The sequence below is a fragment of the Heterocephalus glaber genome, unplaced genomic scaffold (assembly GCF_053883595.1).
Source record: "Heterocephalus glaber isolate CG9 unplaced genomic scaffold, H.glaber_assembly_v1.0 deba00000122, whole genome shotgun sequence".
NCBI lineage: Eukaryota > Metazoa > Chordata > Mammalia > Rodentia > Bathyergidae > Heterocephalus > Heterocephalus glaber.
In genome coordinates, this window is record NW_028258138.1 from 85,800,377 (window position 1) to 85,823,157 (window position 22,781).

The 22,781-nt window shown below is 41.7% G+C and overlaps 1 protein-coding gene across 3 annotated transcripts in view; it reads right to left on the minus strand.

Moving 5' to 3' along the window:
- The window catches only part of Slc12a1 (solute carrier family 12 member 1), an 82,339-nt gene that overhangs the window by 19,107 nt on the left and 40,451 nt on the right, over positions 1-22,781 (minus strand). For all 3 annotated transcript variants that reach the window (XM_004835447.3, XM_004835446.3, XM_087181089.1), the window contains 5 exons: positions 20,308-20,407; positions 19,465-19,576; positions 11,459-11,599; positions 8,719-8,825; positions 5,181-5,263 (listed from right to left, as the gene is read on the minus strand). In XM_004835447.3, coding sequence (XP_004835504.1) covers positions 5,181-5,263; positions 8,719-8,825; positions 11,459-11,599; positions 19,465-19,576; positions 20,308-20,407 — 543 coding nt within the window. The remainder of the gene's footprint in view (positions 1-5,180; positions 5,264-8,718; positions 8,826-11,458; positions 11,600-19,464; positions 19,577-20,307; positions 20,408-22,781) is intronic.

Consider the following 22,781-nt stretch of genomic DNA (forward strand, 5'->3'; position numbering starts at 1 on the left):
AGTGCCGAAAGTCTTCTGCGTTTCTCCCTCTTTAGGGATATGCCCTGACTGCATATCTGCCTGCCTTCTCTTTTCAAGATTTTGAGAGAACCTTTGAGGTCCTAGTGGTGGGAGAAAAAGCGTAGACCTCTAGCTGTCTCAGTGGAGAGTGGGTTTCTGACCCGTTTCTTCATACCTACCCAAAACAGTTCTCATGGTGAGAACAGAGCCCCGAGCCACATCTCGGACAGACACCAAAATGGCTCGGAAAGGTAGTTACCCTATATTCAAGTCCTTTATAAATTGAATGCATGTTAACCCATCCCAGTGACTATATTTTGAAATTCAATTTAGCTGTCAAAATGGTCTCAACTGTTCTATCATCAGTCTCATCTTTTTAAAAATGATTTCTTTTAGAAATAGGCAGTGACCTACACATCGCCATCTGCTTTGAATCTGAAGGACAGAGAGCAGTCAATTATCTGGTAGCAGAAGGTAGAGCGGGGCAACCCACTGGGGAATCACACCTCCTCCCATTGTACAGCTTCCTTTTTCTTTATTAATTATTAAATTAGGATTCTTTCCTTGGTCAATCAGCTCAAAGCCATAAATGCTCATCTCAATCAATGTGCCGAGCCCCAGGTGAAGCCCAGCTGAATTGAAAGCAGGAAGCGATCCTGCAGTGGGTGCCTTCCAATCAAGTAATTATTCACTGCACTGCCATCTGTCTTTATTTTGCTAAGCCACTCAATCAGACACAGCAGTATCACCGTGCTCTCCGATGGCCATAAATCGAGCAGTTCTCACACACCATGCTTGACCACAATATATCACGAATCACGTTTCATCACTTTATTTTCTACCAGTACAATTTGGGCTCTTTGTTGTAGCTGGTGGACTTGCTAAATACCCCTGGGACGTGAATAATATGAAATACTTCATTGTATGTGTGTGTGCGTATTGTCAGGTAATAAATTAATTTATTAAGAGAAACTCTCAGTCATCAGTATTGGGTGAGCTGCTGCTGTACATAAGTTAGAATGATATGAGCATTGATCTTATTTATACAAAAAGTTATTCTCCTTTTGTAAGCTGGTGACACACTATAGAAATAATCGCCATTAGCTGGCAAATTACCTATAAAGCTGAATTCTATTCACTGCTTTATTAACTACAGTATATGGGCACTCTGAATTGCTAATATTTCCTTTAAATTATAATCTGTGATGACACTGTGGTGCTGTGTTGGAAAAGCTATGATGATAATCATTAACATAGTATAATGCAATACTTAAGATTTATCAGGCTCTTATTAAGCTCTGTATTACAGTATAATATAATGGAATGCAAGCTTATTTCTTCCAATTCAAAATCTAATATGAGGTTTGTGTCATAAATTACATAAACTTCAAAATAATGCATAGAACTGCACCGTAAAGTTTATTTCTGTCATTATGCTGTTGTTTATACATGTTCTTCATGTATTTGGGTAACATTCTTTTTTGTTTGTTTACTCTGGATATTTGGTCCTCATAATTATTTCATTAGTATCCAACTGTATTTTTCCTTTCTTGATTAAGAAGTAGGAATATTTCAAACATCAAAGTTGATTTAAATAGGCTACATCCCTTGGGAAATTAAAAGAGGATGCAGTTCACTGCCAGGATTCTTTGAGAATTTCTACAGAATTTAGTTACTGCACAGCTTTCTAGAAATAAATTGATGGCACATTTCGGTGGATGGAATAGAGAAAGCCAGGCACATTATTTCTCAGCCATATCATGTCTATCAACTCCAAGAGATCAACATAATACACAATCAAGTGCATAACCTAATACAAATTGTATTTTTCATTCTCATTTTTCAGATGGCAAATATTACAGCACCAAAGCCAGAAGAAAAATTATAGTGAAACCTAGGAAGGCAGCAACGGGTCAGGTCCTAGGGTTACGCTGTTATCCCTCCAAGTGAGTCTGTCTTACTGCAGGCAGGCAGTGCTCAGTTGGGCATTGGAAGGTACACAAGAGACAGCTCTGCGCCCTTCCCACGTCGCAGATTTCACTCTGCCTCTTGTGTGAATCACTGTCTTCTTGATGTCTCCTTTTCTAAAGCTAGATTGGTGGCTTCCAACAGACAACAGATGAAGGTTTGACTCTCACCTCCACACACCCATTACTGCCCTTTGGAACTTGGGCAAGCCTGAGTTCTATCGTTCTATCAGCTGTATGATGGGGCAATGGTACTTCGCTCCTGGAGTAGTTGGTATGACGTTATATGTGAATCCAAGGTGCACCCATGACACATAACAAGGGCTCGGGATGGCTAGCTATGATTGCGACAATATTACAGTATTGTATGGTAATAATACAATGTTGAATTCTACCCCAAAAGGAATAGAAATTAATCATGCTCATGGAGTGGCAGTGAGTGTGTCTAATCTGGAGACAGCAAAGATCCATGTAAGAGGAAAGAGGCACCCAACATGAGGCTGAACGCACCAAAGGATGCTGGGTTTTCCCAAGATGGATCCTTCTCTCAGCTTTATATCTAAGAGCTCCCCATAGTCTTCTCCAGTTCACCACTTATCAACTCTCACCTCTTCTGCTCCAGCTCTAGAAGCATTTTTCTTCTCTTTCTGCAGACCCCTCCGTCCATGGCTTTCTCTTGGTTTCCTGTTCCTCCTGGCTCCTGCCCCCTGGGCTGTCCCTTTCTTTGCCTGTATCTTCCCACTCTCCCCTCTCCTGTGCCCAGTGCCTCAGGGTGGAAACATGCGCAGTCTCCCATTTTAAGTTCTGTGTATCTCTCATAACGAATCCCCACAACTTCACTCCTTACCACCCTAACTTCTCAGAATGGCGGCCACATCCATATTCTCCTCTTTTTATCATCTCATCATCTCTCCCTAACCCACTGCAGCATGGATTCTGACAGCACCGCTCTGGAGAAATCGCTGTCACTGAGGTTGTGTCCTATCAACTACATCTCGTTCATTATCTGATTGGATTTCTCAGCTGTGCTTCACAGTGTTGGCTGCTCTCCCCTTCTGAGCACTCCATTCCCATGGCTCCTATGATATCAGCCTCCTGCTTCTTCTCCCTTTCTGTCCTCTCCTCCCCTGCTCCTTCTTGGACGGTTCCTTTCCTGTGCTTGCAGATCTCAACAGCACACTCTGGCTTATGCTTTCTGGCATCACCGTTTCAACTTCTGCCTGAACTGCCATCAAAACCAGCACAGATGGGGGCGTTTAAACAGCAGAACTTTACCTCCTCACAGTTCCGGAGGCTGAAATTCTAAGATCAAGGTGTCGGCAGACACAATTCTCCCTTAAGGCCACTCTCTGTGGCTTTCTCACCATGTCCTCACATGGCGACCTCTAGGTCTGTGTCCTAATCTCTTTTTATAAGGACACTAGGGATACTGGATTAGGGTCTGCCACTATAACCCTGTTTCACACTGATGACCTCTTTAAAGACTATCTCCAAATGCAGTCCACATTCTGAGGTGTCAAACTGGACTTTTGCATGGGAATTTGGTGGGAGGACAATTTAGCCAATAACCTTAAATGTACGTCTCAATCTCAAATCCTCCTTTAAGACTAGGACAATTAGTTGTCCATTGAACACATTCAGGACAATTTCCCACTGGAGACTGTGACATGAGCCAGACTTCTTCTCGTTAAACCCACTCTTCTTTGCATTTCCTAGTTCTGTTGTTGGTAGCATCCCATTCACTTAGAGCAGGAGGTTTCTGTTTGCTCCCCCTTTTCCTTATCCTATACGTCAGTTCCCTCCCAGTGCTGCTGTGTGTACCTCTGAAATGCTTTGCAATTCAGTCCTTTCCTTTCCAGCTCTCCAGAAGCTTCTCTAGAACAAGCTGTTACTGTCTCTTGCTTTGACAACTGTAGAAACCCTCTTGATTTGTCTCTCTGTTTCCATGCCAGTCCTCTGTGAGTCGTGCTCTATGTAATGGAAAGAGCGTGAGCCCAGAAACCCAAGTTTGACCACATTAGCCCCTCACTTAAATCCCTTTGATGGTCCTTGTTACCTACAGAACATGGCCCACACTTTTTCATAGGGATGCGAAGCTTGCAAAGTCAGGACCCTCCTTATGTGGGAAATCCAACATTTCGCTATTGTCTACTCCATATTTTTTTTTTGCTTCAGTGACTAACATGCTTCTGGTGGCCCATATACCCCATTCCTCCACGGACAGGTGTCCCAACCTTTGCAAAAGCTTTCCTCTTTGCCCAGAATGTGGTACCTCAACTCTCTTTTTTTCTCTCCCTTAGCATTGCTTAGTTAATTCCTCCTCTACTAAATCACAAATTAAATATCCCCCAGGAAGCCTTTTTGGGGTTCACTGTCCCTTTTTTCTTTCCCACTGTACCTTATTTACACCAATTATCATACTAATACTACAACCATTTCCCTTACTCAGCTGAGTCTCTTGAGGGTATAGACCAAGCCTATTAATCTTATTCAGCCAAGCACCTTCAGCCACACTATACCTGCTACATCATAGGTACCCAAATGCCCCTTAGTCTTGGTGTCCTGTCCTCAGCAGACCCTACTGTGAAGTTCAGTTGAAGAGACAGATTCATATCCTGCCTTAATCTTTCAGTAATCTTTTAAACATGTTCTTTACTCCATACACAAAGAGGGTATGCTTAAATTCTGAGACTAAATAAGTATTCCAACTTGTCTACAGGGAAAAAACAGAGCCACTAATCTGAATTAGTGTTCCTACCTCTGACTTAGATTAGTGACTTGCAGCATGATACATTCAGGCTCACTTCCATGTTAGCTACAAACCAGTTCATAGGCTCATCAAAGCAAAATACATGCTTTTCTGAGGAAAGAATTAATCTTCATTTTTGGAAACATCTTGCAGAAATTAATTTGGCAGGCTATTTTTACTGAAGATATTTATTGCCCTTGACGCCGGTTTTATGGTAAGAAAAAATAATTGATGAGTATCCAGAGTTGCTCTATGATTCTGGTTAGCAAGGAAAAGGCAGCTTGTCTTAGCAATGGGAAAACGTGGGGAGAAGGGCACATGCTGGGTCAGCACTGGAAGTTAAACTCCACAGCAAGAGGGTCTTGTCTGTATCATTCACTGTTTACCCTGACCACCTAGAAGAGCATCAGGTACAAAATAGGTGCTCAGTAAGTATTTGTTGGTTGAATAAGGAAAGTACATACCTTGCACCTGAAGGACTTGTGAGATGTCAAAGCCTTGGCTGATTCTGACTATGACCACACCAAACTCGAAGTCAAAGGCATCACTGAAGGACAAACAAGGTCGTTAGTGCTTCAAATGGCTCTGTTCATCCTCAAGCTTTGAATGAATGTTCAACTTGCTTTTAGGACTTTTGATGCCATGAAAACATTAAAATTCACTTTAGAATACAGCCAAGAGCCGATGCCTTTTCTGTGTGTTTATTCTTCCTTTATAACCTCTTAAAATTACATGCTGGGTAGAAGTAACTAAATCATCTACTCTGTAGCCAATTTGTTCAAATATTACCATTTGCTAGGATTTTGATGAAGAGCCTGTGACATACTTTTAAAACAATTAAATCTTTTATAAAGTGAGCAAAACCATCACAGATACAACAGAGCATTTTATTGGCTGCCAAGATCCTTTAAAGCACAGCCTCCCATCCTTGCCATGCTCCTCCTATGGCATTTCTGACACGAAGTTCACGGCTCAGTATGTCTCAGGCTCTTCCAAGGGATCTTTGCCCCTGGCCATGAACAGGGTGTTTAGAGCAAGGCTTTTCCATGGCAATCCTGTGTATCTGAGAGGAGCCCTGTGCCTTTTTCATATCCAACCCAATGAATTAGGTCATGTAGAAAAGAACGACAGGCTCTTTCTGTAGTCTCTGCCTCTGCAGCACACATTTCTCTGGTTGTGAAGCAAGCTATTTAGTCATTTGAGTCATCTGCAGCACTGTTCTCTGGGAGCTCCCTTGTGTAATCTTCTATGGGGTGAAAACCAGAGTCCCTTACCATTAGGCATCCTCCCCATGAGCAGTGGGGTTTGTGATGGTCCCACCATACGCAAACAAGTTCCCAACAGCCAAATTCACCCTGTACTTTCAGGTGATATAAATGAGTCCAGTGCTATATAAATATCCACTCAAAATTCAAACTATGAAGGATCCTCATTTACCAAAATAGATTCATTTGGCAAAATTTGCTGCAAGGTAAATCCCACATAAACAAATCTTGTCTCTAATTGTTCTTGATTATAAAAAATAGACAATGTGGTCCATAAAAATAAGTGGGTTACTGCATTAGGCAGAATAACAGGTCCTCAAGGATGTCCTAGTTCCTAGACCCCATGAATCTGTTTCCCTACATAGGAAAGGGGGCTTTGTAGATGTGATTAGGCTGAGAAGTTTAGACGGGAGAGATTATCCTGGATTACAGGCTGGGCCACATGTATCACAAGTATGCTTAAAACGAAATTAGGAGGGAGAAGATGAGGTCAGGTAATGTGATGACTTGGACTTGGCTATTGCTGGCTTTTATGATTGGGGACGGGCAAGTACATGGGCAGCTGCTGGAAGCTGGAAAGCCCAGAGCCTTATGAGGGAGGTGCAGCCCGGTCCACACCTTGACTGTGTACTACAAGTTCTGCATCAGACATGTGAACTACAGAGCCATAAGATGATAAAGCTGCCTCATGGGGATGATGTGTTAGGGCAGCCATGGACACAGAGTTGAATTAAAATCAAACCGTACTTAAGAATATTACAGACATTTCAAATCACTTATTCAAAGAAAAGTGGTAAAATACGGGAGTCTTGTAATATTGTTAATAACACAATGCTTTATGGAAAATAAAAAGAAAAATGTCAGAAAGGAGAATGAAATACAGATATGCGATTGTCTTCATTGCCGTGGCAGTAACGGCAATTTCATTTTAGCCACACAGCTTGGTTTTGTACTAGTGCAAATGTGATCTCTTAACACTGAAAGCCAGAGGCCTCTGTGGTTCATGTCATTGGGCCCAATTATTTTGATTCCTTTGCATTTCCAGAATGTCTGGAAGAGTAGGCTGGGTGACAATTCCAAGTAATTCTGTATCAAACAATGAACTCTTTGAAGATTTACACATTTCCTTTGATTTGTTCATCTTTTCCCCTTACCCCTTCTGTTCCCCCAGGTGAAAATTAAATTTTACTGAAGACTCTGGGTAACAGAGGGGCAGATTAATCCATTTCCAACACTGGCCAGCAACTGACTGTGATTCTGAATCTATCCAAATGCTATTTGCTGAGCCTGCTGTCCTGGTTTCGCCTAAACCTTCAGGAGGACTTAGATCACCAGCAGGAGGCAGAGGGTAGCCTGAGGTGCCCAGCTTTGAATGTCTGGAAAATGATGCATTTCATATGTGGGCTCCATGTACTAGAAAGGCTGTGAAGTGAATTTCTGTTTGGTAAGTAAAAATTATTTTCAGACAATGGAAATTATTTTCTTCTGTTTCTTTTCAAGGCCTTTGTAATCGCCTTGTGCAGACGTGCCTAAAATAATAATGAACGCAGTGCTCATTATAAGCTTGCTTTGGAGGTGAGGATTTCTGCTCTGTAGAGCGTGGACACTGAAGTGCAGCCAGACTCTCAGGGCATGTTCTGTGTCCCCTGTGTGAAACCAGGGCCTGTTCTCGGTTCTGGGTGACATCAGGGTCCAGCCAGATCCCAGGCAAAGGAACCTTTCCTTTGTCTTTGTTGGCCCTAAAAGACCGCTGTTGGGCATGGCTGACATTGGCCCTCTTGTCTGATTGAGTGGTTTAAGGCTGAGAAGAAAGGCTCAGTTTTCCAGAATGTGCATCTCTGTACATATAGAGTTTGTTTTCTCTTATTTAAAAGAAGAAACCAAGTCAGGTAGGGTGTGGTGTCTATGCACTTTGGGAGGAAGCATAGTTTTGAGGTTCTGTGGTTGAACTTTGAATTCAGATGGCCCTGGGTTGGAATCTCAGATCTGCCACTTACTAAATTTTGATTTTTTTCAGCATGTTACCCAATTTTTACTGTCTGTGTGTAAACTGGTAAAACCGAAACAATAATAGTAGTTATTTCAAAGGTTTCTTAAGAGAATTAAATGGGATAGCTTGTGTTAAGAACATTAGCCTGGTTCTTGCTAGTTCTTTAAGGTCTATCACTATCACTTCTTTCTCAAGACTCCTCAATATTTATCCATTAGATATCACCTACCATCTGAAACTCCCCTCTGTGCATATGTCAGAACTGGGGCCTCGGGTAGCAGTAGCAGTGGCATGGAGATACCCTCTCAGCAGAGGGAGATTGGGGGTTCAGAGATAATGCACACATTAGACAAGGCTCAGAAGACACGTCTGTCCTAGGCTCTACAGCCAACCAGTCGTTTTGAAAGACAAATTCCTTCCCTACCCAGCTGTCCTTTGCTTTCAGTCTTGTCAGTAGACTGTAAGACTGTAACTCTTCAATATTCCCCTTTTCCATTGATGCTAAGGTTGCCCCCTGCCTGCCTGCCCTGACACACTGTTCTTTCTCACTTTGGTAAAGAATGGGGGGCCGGGGATTTAGCTTCCCGAGTTCAATCCCTGGTACCAAAAAAAAGAGTGGAGAGCACCAGGCAGGTGAGCTGCGTGCAGCCATTTAGTCTGGCCACCACTGTTGTGTGCAGTGCAGGTCATGTACTGCCCTGGTTAGTGTGTTACAAACAAGGGCTCATCCCGAAAGCCATCACTTACTGGATGATTCCCACGTAGTTCTCAGTCTCTGTCAAAGGAGCTTTCCTCCAGTTTTTTTTATATCCAATCACCAGAGTGTTTGGCTTCATTCTTCCCAAGCCTGAGGCCTAAACAGAGGACACAAACACATGGGCGATCCTTATCGAATCGGGAAACTACCACTGTGGATGAAAAATAATGTCCAATGGAGCACTGAAGTAATGTTCTGAAGATTCTGAAGATTAGATTACATTTTAGTGCATGTCCTTCATGCCCGTACCGAAGCATAAAATAGAAAGATTAGTTCTAAATCATCTCAGCCATAAATGGATTTTAGATGACAGAAATGTAGCTTTTCTAAATTAGCAGTCATTTGCATTTCTTCTGACACACTCATTAAAATGGTTCAATAATTTAAAGTCAAGTAAGGGTTGGTTTAACTGTTGGTACGCATGTTACAACTTAGTGGTTCAAAGCTCATACCCACCTGTTCTATCCCTAATGTCATTAGCAATAATATCCATGTTTGGGAAACTCTTATATACAAGGATCATTGAAATCGTTCTTATATTATTTACTGAAGAAATGAATGATTGAACCATGTTTCCAAAACCTAATCTCCTTGCATGACAGTATCATTAATAGCTCTATTCCATATCAGAAATTTCATTTCCTTCCATTAGATGACAGGATATGGCTTCCAGTTAATCAGATTTAATTTGGCAATATTACTAGGCTCCTATGAATTGCAGTGTGTTAGGTGCTGTGAGAGAGCAGTGAAGGAGATTCACTGGTGTTGAGGAAGAAAAGATATGCACAAATAACTGTTGATGCAACAGAGGCTCCTATGGAAACACAGGGCAGAAAACTTGGATCCCAGTTGAGGGCTCACAGTTCCGTGGGAGGGGTGGCATTTGCTGTGGGTCTTGGAATTGGGTTAGATGTTGACAAGTGAAGATGGAAGAGCAGTGGGAGCACAGGAAGCCCCCAGGATCGTGGGGATAGTAAAGGAAATGACCAGAGCTGGATTCCTATCTACCTATCTATCCATCTATCTATCCATCCATCTATCTACCCATCCATCCATCTATTCATCCATCTTGTGGTACTGGGGATTGAAACTTCCCACCGAGCCACATCTCCAGCTCTTTTAAAAAATGTTTTATTTTGAGACAGGGTCTTGGTAAGTTGCCCATGCTGGGCTTGAACTTTGATCCTTTTGCCTCAGTCCCCCAACCCAGAGTTGGGCATTCAGGAGACAGTCTCAAGTGGTGAGGACCAGAGATCCAACTGAAATAAGCTTTGCCTTCTGCTGATCGGCGTATTATTCTTGGAAATTAACAGGTGGCCTCGCAGTGCCTTTGAGCCATCGAGTGGCCCTTGGCAGGTCTGGGGCACTATGCACACAGTCTCCTCCATATCTACAGTTTGGGGATATGGTCACCTGTACTGAAGCAAAGACAGCTTTATCCAAACTGGTGTAACCAGCAGGGTTTAACTTTAATACCACTCTGGCTTGCATTTTGGCCATGACCCCCTCTGTATTCAGAGATGTTCACAGGAATTTATGCATGGGCAAATTTTTTGCCATTCATTTTGGACAAATATAAGAATTCTTTCTCATACCTATGCCTTTTGCTGCCCTGCTCTGATTCTTTCTCTGTATTCCCATTCCTACTTGAAAATTTTATTATTTTACAAAATCTTCTGTGGTAATTTTAAGCATAAAACCTCCCCCAAGACATTTGACCAAGAGCTCCTGAGAAGTAACTTACTACAAAAAGAAAAATTGGCATTTTGTAAAAACTCCTATTTGCATGGGTTGGCATGTGAATGACAGAGGGATGGCAGCTTATTGTGGCTACTAGGGCTTTCAAAAATGGCTGTATAGGTACGTCAGAGCCAGGAGTACGTCTAATACTCCTAATCTCCAGGACATTGCAGCTCAGCCACATTTTATTCCTGGCCACAGAAGCATAAAAGTGACCTGGATGAGGCCCTGGATTCCCACACTCCTGAATACGGGAGCTCTGAAAGCCAGATGTTCCATTTGGGATACAGAGAACCGGTGATTTTCAACTCTATTAAAGCGAACATTTTATAAAGCCAAGCCCTACCATTTCTGAGAGTCTCTTGGATTATTTTAAGGATTTTCTGGCACCCTAAGATACGGGAACCAGGGAAAGATTTTATGTACTCACTATAGACGAGGCAAAGAAGGGAAGGAAAGAAAAGGGAACAAGGGAGAAAAGATGGAAAACCATGGACATTAACGTTGAGCTATAGAGATGATTACATTTCCTCCACTATTCTAAAAATAATTCAGGAGGATTGGGAGATTTGACACCCTGATCACCACGCATTTATTTAGCAGTTACTCTCATGCCATTTACAAAAGAAAAAAGGAAAAGAATGCCTGACTTGAGCATTGCTATTTTGCTAGATGCAAAGAATAGTTTGAAGTTTTAATAGGATCCTGAATGTCTTCAACCACCAGAACAAATTTGCATTTCACTAAGTACAGGGCAGTGCGTCTGCCTACTGGTGGCCAAAGCCAACCTTGTTTTCACCTTCCCATTCAGAGTGCACTGTAATGGGACCTCTCTCTCCACTTTTGTTCTGGCTTTGCCATCCCTAAGAACTCGAAGTGAATTTCTCAGCCACCTGGAGTAACCTCAGCCCTTGGATTCTGGAGCTTCATGAAGGTGGGGCGCTAACTGTCTTTGACCTTCTGCTCCTCCCCTTCCTCCGCCCGCCTTACCTGAAGGAGACTGCGGACACCATCTCTGAAACAGTCTGCTGCCACCGCGGCGTAAAATGCCCTGACTTTGCTCTCTATAAGCCAGGCCTGCTTTTTAGCCATGCCGCCGTTCATCTCCTTAACACACAGCTTGCGTGGGCCCTGTGTGACACAATGAAGTATAGTGAGAAGCCCTGCGATTATACATCACACCGCTGATGTTTTCTAAAGGCCAAAAATACCCGATGCCCTACTGAGTTGAGTGATGGGAGAGAGGGGAAAACACCTTCCGATCTGTTTGCAGATTCGACCTTCGAGGGAGGCTGTGCTGCTCACATTATTTGCTTCCCACCTCAAATGTCCAGACTCATTACTGACACCTGCTTAATCAATGGCCCATCTGAAGAAGGAAAAGCTGAGGGCATCATGGCACATGAGGAAAATACGGGAAATATGACTCAAGAGGCTCAGGGTAAATGCACAATCTGCCTTGGGCTGAACAGCCAGAGCCACGCTTAGGACCTCAAGGAAGGCTCAGCTAGAGCGCAAATCCAGCCAGTCCCATGAGGCAGCCGCATTGAGTGAGTGTGGCAAGAACACCTGCGATCACGTTTCCCTGAGTAGCGTTGACACGCTTACACTCAAGGCCATCAGCATTTCCTTCTCACCCCTTCACGCCTTTGGTGGGAGAGCAGTTCCTGTATCCATGACATAAGAGGAGTGGAAAAGCTAAGTGAAAAGGGGCCGGTATCGTGATAAGGCATTTCATCATTTCCAGATTTAGTTCTGAAACTGAGTTTTCACTAAAAATTCTAGTCTTCAATCTTCTTCCTGAAAAGTCCCTGTTCCCACTGTTCTTCTCTGTTTTAACTCAATTCAAAAGGTATTTCTTATTATCTACTATGTCCTGGATGGGACAAATCTACTGTTTTCTCTAAGAAATTCAGTTTGAAGAGACTTGTAGTTTTTTTCAGATGTCTCAGATTTCATATGCATCACTTGGGATCTTGACAGAATTCAGTGCGTCTGTCTGCAGTGGGGCTTGGACTTCTGCGTTTCTAACACACCTGACATTGACTGGCCCTTAGGCCACAGTCTTGGAGGGATTTTGATGGGATAGAAAGGGGATTGGTTTGCATGAAAAAGAGTCCAGGCCTTGTGGCTGGTCAGACAGAACTGGTCTAAAGTCTCACGTGGGCCACTTTGGAAGTACCTGATTGTCTCTGAGCTTTGAAATCACATTCTGGAAATGGGATACATTCTTCTTCCTGCACAGATGTTCTAAGTGGATTCCTACTTGGATGGCTGCAAAGTGTAGGCACTCATCCAAAGCTCATCTCCCTTATCTTAAGTGAGTGCTCACTGTCTTCCTGAAGGCCCAGACCCAGCTCTCCCGCTGCGTTCCTTGGTGCCCAAGTAGCAGCGGGAGGACACTGAGCTGGGGGAGGCAGCCTGGGACCTGGGTCTGCATTGCCTGATAGACACTGTGCAGTGTGACAGCTCTTATCTACATGCGGCTACGGAGTGTTTGTTTTAGATGTGGTGGCTTCACATTGAGATGTATTAGAAATATAAAACCCATACTTAGTCTAAAAACTTAAAATATCTCACAAATGCTTCCATGTCGATTGACTATTGAAGTAATATTTTGGGTGTATTGAGTTAAACAAAATAAATTACTGAATATAACCTATTTCTTTCTACCTTTGTAATTGGCCACTAGACATTTTATTTTATTTTATTTTATTTATTTTTTGACATTTTAAACATACATATGCAGCACACACAGTATTATATTTCTGTTATTCAATATTATGTGAGTTCTGGGGTCCCTTCCATTTTAATATTCTGTTTAAATTGGATCAAGCTCTTCATATACTTAGTTATTTTCTAGAACCTGCCAATTTCCAAAACAATCTGACTGACTTATATTAAAGATAAAAAACAAGGAGCTTTGGGCCAGGGATTTAGCTCAGTGGTTTCACCACCTGCTGCGCAAGTGCAAGGACCCGAGTTTGATCCCCGGTACCAAACAAACAAACAAACAAAACACCAAGAAGCTCTGGTGAAGGTAGAAAAGGTAGGGACATAGGAGGACAGTTGTGGAGCTGGAAGACCTAGATCAAGGAAAGAGACTACTGTGGCTCAGGTCTCCAGACTGCAGACGCACGGGGGACCACCCTTCCCTCCTTGGGTATTCAGCCTCCACCTACTAGGAAAGAAGAATTATTTCATGGACAGAAGGTCAATGGTAACAATAGCACAATTAGACAGAAGGATAACTAGCAGCTTAGAAAGATATTGGGCCATGGGTATATCAAGTTGTTCCAGAATGACTGTGAGACCCTGGAGGAAAAGGCATTTCTTTAAATAAATACAGTCTAATGTATGTCTATTGCTATTACAAAAATCTAGATTAAACATTAATTGTGACAGAGAGATTTATTTTAATGACTAAATTTGCCATACTGGGAAGTCATAAGAATATCTCATGTAGAATCTTTTTGCTAAAAGTGATTATGAAACCCTTGTAGCAAACTTACTAATGCGAAGCAAGGCTGCAAATGCAAATGCAGTGTGGATAAAGCAAACTGACAAAGAGAGAAGACATAATGGCATACAATCATTCAACATTCAAAAATGTCATAACCACAAGAAAGACATTCTGCCACCCCGTTAATACATCATAGAGCTTGGCTTCAGTCGGCACTCAAGTTATGAGTACATAAATTAATTCAGGATTTGAACAAAGAAATCTTATCCTGTATATACAAGGAGTGATCAAAAGATGTGGTAAATGTTTAAGTTAAAAAAAACTTATTACAGTAAAAGGCACATTGCCAAGAATGATGAGATAATTGTATTCAAAGTGAAGGAGTCTTTTAAGTATTTTGTGAAGGGTGAATGGCAATGTGTCTTTTTCTGCAATAACTTTTAATGTAAACAGTCACTGTATTTTTTAAATCACACTTTGTTGATCAAATGTTTATGGCAATTTTTGTCAAAAACATCACAGTGTGTCTTCCTCTACCTTATTCACTGGATCAGGTACCATGTGATTTCTGGCTCTTCCCCAAAGTCAAAAGGACCATGAAAAGTAAATGTTTTTGAACTAACCTAGGACATTGAGGCAGCTACAACAAGACAACTAAAGACACTCAGGAAAGAGGACTCCAGAACTGCTTCAGAAAGTGGCAAGAAGGATGGGATAAGTATAAGTGAAGCAAGTGAAGTGCAGGATTTTGAGGGGTATTAATGGCAATGTGACTTTGACTGTAATTTTTAAAAATATATCTAAAAAATATTTAAACATTCACCATTTTTAAAAAAAAATCACACCTTTTAGAATAACTTGGACAATGACTTAGAAAGGGGTGAAGAATTTCTAATTAGTATGGATAGGAGTTGACATGGCACTACTGGAAATTAATGACTATAATGAAAAAGAGTTTTTTGAAGGGATTCAAAGATCGTTGGAATCAAATAGAGGAATTTAGGCTAAGTGTAATGTTCTTCTCAACTTTTAATTTTTAAAACACTGACAGTCTTATTTGGCTGTCTTCATTTTCATTTCTTCTCTGTTTGGAACTGTGAGTAGAACAATACCTAACTCGGCCATATTTCATCTTCCCATGCATCTTAGTCCCTTCGTAGATCACTCTGCTCTTTCTGTATTTAGTCATGTCACATTCAGTTATTAACACTGTCACAGAGGCTCACAGATAATAGGAGAATAGATGCATCTAAAAAGAACATATTTTCTTCTTGTTGGATGTGAAAGTTGGGATTAAGAGGAGGTTCAAGACAGAAAAACAACTAGAATTTCAGTTTTCACTGGGTTTTCTGGGCTTCAATTTTCCTCCACTATGCCATAGAACTAGATGTTGCCTTGTCGGAGATTTCTTGAGAAGTCCCCATGAGAAAATACAAAGACAGCTCTAGATAGCTGAGCATGGTGTACATGCCTGGCATCCCATCCCCAGGGAGGCTGAGGCAGGTAATTTAGCAAGACTTGCTCTCAAAATAAAATTTTTAAAAGGGCTAGAGATGTAACTCAGTGGTACAGCTCTTGTCTAGGTTGCATGAGGCCCTGAATTTACACACATGCACGCACGCGCCCACACACACACACACACACACACACGAGCATTTTAGGCTTAAGATATTTTATGATTATCCCAAAGAAAGGGACGAGTTAATAGGGTGTTAAAAGGGACCTCTATGAGGAAGAGAGCAACAGCCCTTCTTTTTCTCTTTGCAACAGGAAGAGAGGACATATTAAAGCATAGGAACATCTAAGTCAACATAGACTTGCACCTTGGTGCACACCTGTGAAATGATGAGAATACCCATAAAACTTAGATAACATTGTCCCTACACAGGGAGAACCTTTGAGTCTGGGGTTGACATAAAGAGAGGACTTCAGCTGGATCTTGTACCATTTCATTTCTCTTACAAAGGGAGTGAAAATATCCACAACAAAAGTCTTAGCAGCTGTTAATTAGAAGAGGTAGAATATGGGTCTCAGTAATTTTATACTGTTGAACCATACCACATTGTTGATATTCAACAGTTTTGATCTACAAAAAGGTAAGCTTCATGATTTAGCCTATTATTGTTAACACTCTGAAATAAAAATAGAAGCAATCTTGAAAGGAAATCTTTATTTTTCAACCACCAGCATGACACAATGTAACTTGATGAAAGGTGCCACCTTTTGCAATAGGGGCGTATTTTGGGTAATACTGGCTTTGTCTGATTTGTATTCTTAATTCCAGATCAACAAAATCAACTTTCAGTCTTTAAAAGTACCTTTAAAATGCAAAACTCAGGGGTAGGCTTGCAGGACTGCTGAGGTCCTCCTGTGATGGCTTCCAATGTGGGATGGCGTATTAGGAGTCCACACTACAAGACTTTGTAGGGCTGGGCATAGTGTGCCAGAGAATTAACCATGTATACAATAAAGGCAGCTCAGCTGCAATGACTGGTGTTGCTATCTCTTCACCTACTAGGAACTGACAAAGACAGGTGGTGCTTATCAATGTCATGGGACACAGGGCCGAATTGATGGAGGTTACAATTTGCTGCCCTTGACTTAATATTTGGCTTTTGTTGACCCACCAAACTTGGCTTTGCTCGGATATGTGAGTGATATTGGAAGAGTCCAATGCCCTCTCATCTTTGTATGGTGACAGGATCGAGGCACAAAAGAACATAGTTACTTACGTGTTGGAAGTAAAGTGTCTTGGGATAAGAGTATGTCACTGATTTATTCTATGGTAGCTTCAATGAGAAGAACAGACCATATTTAAAAAATTTCCAAGCTGGGTTCCTTGAAAAGGTTTATTAAATTTGTCCTGATAAAGAGCTCCTCTTCTGAAATCTTAAGGCTAAGTGAGAAAGGCACAATGAGAGGGGAAGAGGCTCGGATGGGTAAGAAATGGATGGGTAGTTGAGGCCCAGAAAGGGCCATGACCTTTAGTCCTTGAAAAGCTTGGGTTGCAGAAAATGGCAACTATGGCCATATGCTTTCATCTCCCCAGCAACCTGCGAATACCAGTGAGCCCTGGATCTTGCTCTTTTCTGCTGATATGACAGCGCCTGAAGCAAGCATGGCAATAGCAGAAGGCCAGAGTGGTGGAGCCCAGAGCCAGCTGAGCACAGCCTGTACTGAGACTGGGGATAGCACACATCTCACTGCTCCAGCATAAATAACCCAATGCTGGATACCTAGAAAAGCTCAAGACCCAGTGTCTGGGCCCAGTGCTTCTGAGAGAGGATTCCTTAGGTCTTTGTTGGGGACTATGTATTTCTGGATAGAAAGTGGCAACTAAGCATGCCAAAAATAGTGACAATGACAATATCAACCAGCTACAGTGAACTGAGCATTTACTACCCGGCAGACACCAAGCTAAGTTTTGAAAGCCCATCTTACATAATTCTCAGAGTAAACCTAGAATATAGGTGCTGTACTATTATCTTCATTTCATGAGAGTCATGGAGAGACTAGATTGTGAGCCTGAAGGACTTGCAGCTAACAGATGACAAAATAGGGAGTCAGAATTTGACTGTTAGTCTCAAAAGCTCAGAAGCACGAGGTTCCTAGAGTTAAAACCAAAACTGCTGTTCTCTTATAATTATCATCATCATCATCATCATCATCATCACCATCAGCACTACCTAACACCTTCAACAAGCTTGGCCCACCTGTCAACCATTGTGTTTTTGGAGAAACATGTCTAATGGTATAATGGTATACTGACTCCTCCCACATTCCTTCCAAATCTTTCTTTGGAAAGATGATTGACAACTGAACCTGCAGTCTAAAAATGCTGGCAGCGTGTGCAACCCCAGGAGCTCACAGCAAATAACTAACTGGAGAGGCATCAGCTGATGCAATAACAATTTTCCAAACCCAGGAGAGCTTCCGTCTGAACCTGAGAGCAAGACATCTGGGACCTCCAAGGAGAGAATGGTTCAGTAACATATGACATCATTCCACTTACCTGTCGCACAACTAGGGTCACAGGTGTAACACTTCTATTCACACGTAAGCAACAAAGGGTTAATTAAAAGCAATATTTCTTGTCTCTCTCAAAGACCTTTTCTCCCTCGTCAATATATGACATTTATAAGCCCAGTTCATTTCTCTAGTACAAAGATATTTTATTGCCTGCTAAACTAAGTTTTCTCTAAATTGCTAGAGAAGAAAAATGCCCCAAACTGCTTATTCTATCAAAACTGACTCCTCTATCATATTGGCCAAAATGAAATCCACTAATCCAGGGTACCTAAGTTGATAATATGAGAGAAGGTTTTTGATAAGCTTTTTAGAAATCCTTTGGAGTCACAGCTGGCCATTACTTAACCTGTCAATCTGATGCATGCTGTAAGAATCTCTCTCCCTGCACCAGGATAATTGCATTTAGTTATATTGTTTGAGTTACTGTCATTGTCTAGGTGCCGAGAGGAAAGAGACTATGACCAACTTCTTTCATCTAGCATTTAGAGTATCGCCCAGTGTAAAAAGATGCTAAAGCACTGCTCAGGATGACATATGGGAAATTAGCTCCCATATCTGTCACACAGTCTACTGGCCCCAGGGTCACACAACTTCCGGACAGACTCTTCCTTCACAGATGATGGAGGTTTACATAAGGGGTCTGATGGAGTGTGTCCCAAGGGCACCTTCTCCTAGCGTGGCCCGGGCACACGAAGGTGCCCTGAATGGACGACCCGACACTGGCATATTTTTGTTCTATGACCCAGTGCAAGATTTCTGAATCTCACTTTACTCAGTAAATGAGAACAGGGCTTCTTTTCTTTTCTGCCTCATTAGGCTGTGTGTGGATCAAATAAGAAAAATCACAGGAAAGTGCTTTGAAAAATATGTAAGTACTTGAGTATTGTAAAAATGCATTGATAGATGAGTTTGAGGAAAGGGAGAGGGAGAGAGAGAGAGAAAGAGAGATGAGTGAGAGTAGAGATGGAAGATGTAGACTTTTTAAATCATAATTTTAATGGTTTCTCCCTACTTGAAAAATTGGTCAATAGTTATGGTTACATTTTTAGCAACTACTTTGAATACCTCTTAGGAAAACTATCAATATATTATTATCATTCAAGCATGTATTTCCTGTACAAAAGGGATTTCATTTAGCTCTGCTTATCTGAGGCTTGGGAAACTTGGTGTAATTCCCTAGATGTCTGTAGTGTCAGGCTTATCCAAATATTTAAGCTAAACACCATGTGCTGCTGTCATTTACGGCCATTATGTCTGGGCCTCTCCTCATCAGTTAACCTATATAACAGTGCTCTGTCTGTCTCATTCCATCCTTTTAAATGTCGGTGGGCAGTTATCAGCCTGAATGCCTTCATTTTATTTCTGAGTCAGTTCTGTTTTTCTTGACTCCCAGGCTGCCGTTTGGAGATATCTAGCGCTTTTAGCTGGTTGGAATCGGAAATACATCCATCTAGCCATTTAAATTCAGGATCATGGGCTCTGCCAGTGGTGAGGGGACTCTTACCACAAAGACTTCACAGCAGATACAGAGGCCGCTGTTCTTGGTGAAGGCGTAAGTTATGTCCAAGAGGGCGGGTCTCGTCATGGGGCCCCCTGTGAGGACAATGCATTGAGGCCTGAAAGTAAAGAAAAGAAGACAAAAGAACTGGCCATGATAAGGAGGCTGCGGGCCCAGAATCCCTGCTCCATGGAAATGGCAAGGGCAGAAGGCGTGGCTAAGTGGGACTGTCGCTCCTCTAATTATTTCTTGGGTTTCCCACCAGAATTCTTGAACCACCTTGGCCATCCATCTTACCATCTTTGCATTTTTTGTGCAGTCACAACATAAGTAACAAAGTAGCAAAAAGGTGCTAGTGGGTTCCCTTTGTCTTCTTTCTCCTGGACGCTATGCCACCCCCACTCTGAGCACAACCTCTCTCTTCAACCAGTACTTTCGTGCCTTCTCCCTTCATCCTCTCTGCAAGCATGTGTGAGATACATTCAAAACAAGACAGAGCTCGTGAAGAGCTCAAAGCGATACTTCTAAAGGAAATCAGTGAGCCACAAAGTCTTTAGCTAAATGGATTCGACACCAATGGTCAAGATCCCTCTGACACATGTCATTTGAGCCACTTCTTTATCTCCATGCAAGGTAGATGACAGCTGGCACTGTGAGGGGCATTGTTTTGGGTGGCATAGCTCAGTGTAGAGAGAAAACAGCACTCATTTACAGGAAGTGCCGTGGTGAAAACGTGCCCTTTTGGGGAATATACCCACAAAGCCTATAACTACTCTGGTGTTCTCATCTCCAGTAAATGACAGCCACTCCTAACATGGAACAGCAGGATGTCCGAGTCACCAAAGTTACCTGAAGTTTTTCACGTGATCTTCCACTGTGGTTAACTCCAGAGCGTTGTCTAAAGCACTCACATAGGAAAGCGCCTGTGTGGACGAGCCCCAGTTCACGTCTGTGGATGCAGGAGGAGATTGGGACAGAAAGCATTGACGTTTTCTCTGCTCACCATGAGTAACCCTTACAAGCCATCCCTTTCTATAATTGTCCTTGGCTATGCAAGCCGTGATGAGTGCCCAGACTAGAGAAAATAGAACATAGTGCTTCCTAGAAAAAGCCTTGAGTCCTTCTATGAATACTACGTGATTCCATAGAAGTCAGACTTCTCTCCAGCGAAGGATCAGACTACAATGCTGATCCTTAAGTCCCAGGAATCTTGCATGGGGGGAGAGGCTGGGCAGTGACTGGATGGTCCACAGAAAGACCTGGGGAAATGGTCAGCCCCTGGCCACATTCAGTGTCTTCTCAAATTCTTGAAAGCAGAAGAGGGATTTCTGTACACACAGTGAGTGTAAACAGTGCAGTCACTTTCACTCTCGAAGGAGTAAAGCAACAAGCTCAGGAATTCTTCTTGATATCCACAAAAAGGGTAAAGGACTTTCAGCAAGCATTTTAGTTTGACCCTTTAAAACCTAATCTTCCTAACATGGGAAGAAGTCAGCACTACCATTCTTTGCCTTCTTTTTTTCTTTTTAAATAAAAACAAATTTAGATATTATATGGAGCCTTAAGTTTTATGAGAGGAGGCCCCTGATGGGAATGTACACATCCACCAGAGCTTTGGTCCCTGACTTTCTCTGGAGAGTCAGGAATATGAGTTGGGGTGATTATCTGGAGATAGAAACATTAACATTGATCAAGTGTTGACTATGTGCCAAGCAGTAAGCAATGTGAGGTGTGTTTTTATAGAGATAAAACACTAGTAGTCAATTGGATATTTATGTAAAAACTGCACCTTGAAGCAAACCTTACATCATATATACAAATTAGCTCCAAGTGGATAATAGACCTTAATGTAATTATTAAGGCTTTAAAACTTTAGATGCTTGTCATCTCAGATTAGGAAGAGATATCTTGGATCAGATGTGAAATACCAACCCATAAAACCAAAACAGGAAAAAAGATAAATTAGACTTCATAAAAATGAAGAATTTCTGCTATTCAAAACAAACTATAAGGACATTTTTAAAAACACATCTACAGAGAATATGTAAAACATATACTACAAAAGGATTTGTATCCAGCATATAGAAAGAGCTGTCTCAATTGAATACGAAGAAAACTAATAACTGAAAAAATAACCTCAAAATTTAACAGATTTAAACAGACACTTAACTCAAGAGGATATATAAATAGCAATGGCAATAAGATACTCAACATCATTATTCACTGGGAAAAGGCAAATTAAACTACAATTCACTTCTATTAGAATAGCTTTTTAGTCAGACAATACTACACACTGACAGGGATATGGAGCAACTAGGCCCCTTACTCATAGCTGGTAGGAATGGAAAGTAACACTGATAATATGAAAGATAATTCAATTCAATAGTTTCTTACCAAGATATATATGATTATATATTATATAATTATGTAAACAGAAATCCTACTACTAGTTACCCAAGGAAAATGATAACAGAGATCCACAGAAAGTCCTATATATTGTATATTTACAGTAGTTTTAAATATAATGGCCTTAAACAGGAAATACTCCAGATGTCCATAAACTGGTGAATAATTTTTGAAAATTTTGTGATATATGCATAAAAAACCAGAATGATATTCGACAGTACAAAAGAATAAACGATTTCCACATGTAACAGCAAGGATGAACCTAGAAGCAGTATGAGAGCTTAAAGGAGGTAAACAGAAAGATGACACACTACATGAGTTTATGTATGTGATATTCTGGAAAAAGATGAAACTATAGGATGGGAAATTGGAAAAGCAGTTACCCAAGGCTGTTTCAGGAGGAAGTCACTGGCTGTATGGGGTGTAAGGGAACTTTTGGAGATGATGCAAATGTCCTGTGTCTTGATCATGGTGATGGTCATAGGACCACCTAAGTTTGTCAAAACTGTATATCAAAAAGGGGTGGACTTTTACCACATATAAATCACACCCAATGTTAAAAACACAGAAATACTGAAAACCTCAAAATGAGCCCTTCCAAAGTCCCTGCAGTCTTAAGGGAAAGAGCGGTACGGTGGCTCTGGGTCCCTCTGGCTGAGCCCTGGTCCATCCCAGTGTCAGGCACCCATCTCTCTGGTTCTAAAGGTGATACCCAAAGTTCACGTCCAATTATGCTTCTCCAACTATCAACATTAGGCATCTTCTTGGCACCTACCACAGCCAGATTCTCTCCCCCGGCATTTCATTCTCCTAGTTATCCACCGCAGGCTCGCCTAGTGCCCCTTCTCCTCCGCACCCTGGAACTCCCTGTGTGTCGACAACTTCGGGCTTTCCAGATACACCAGATACTTGTATGC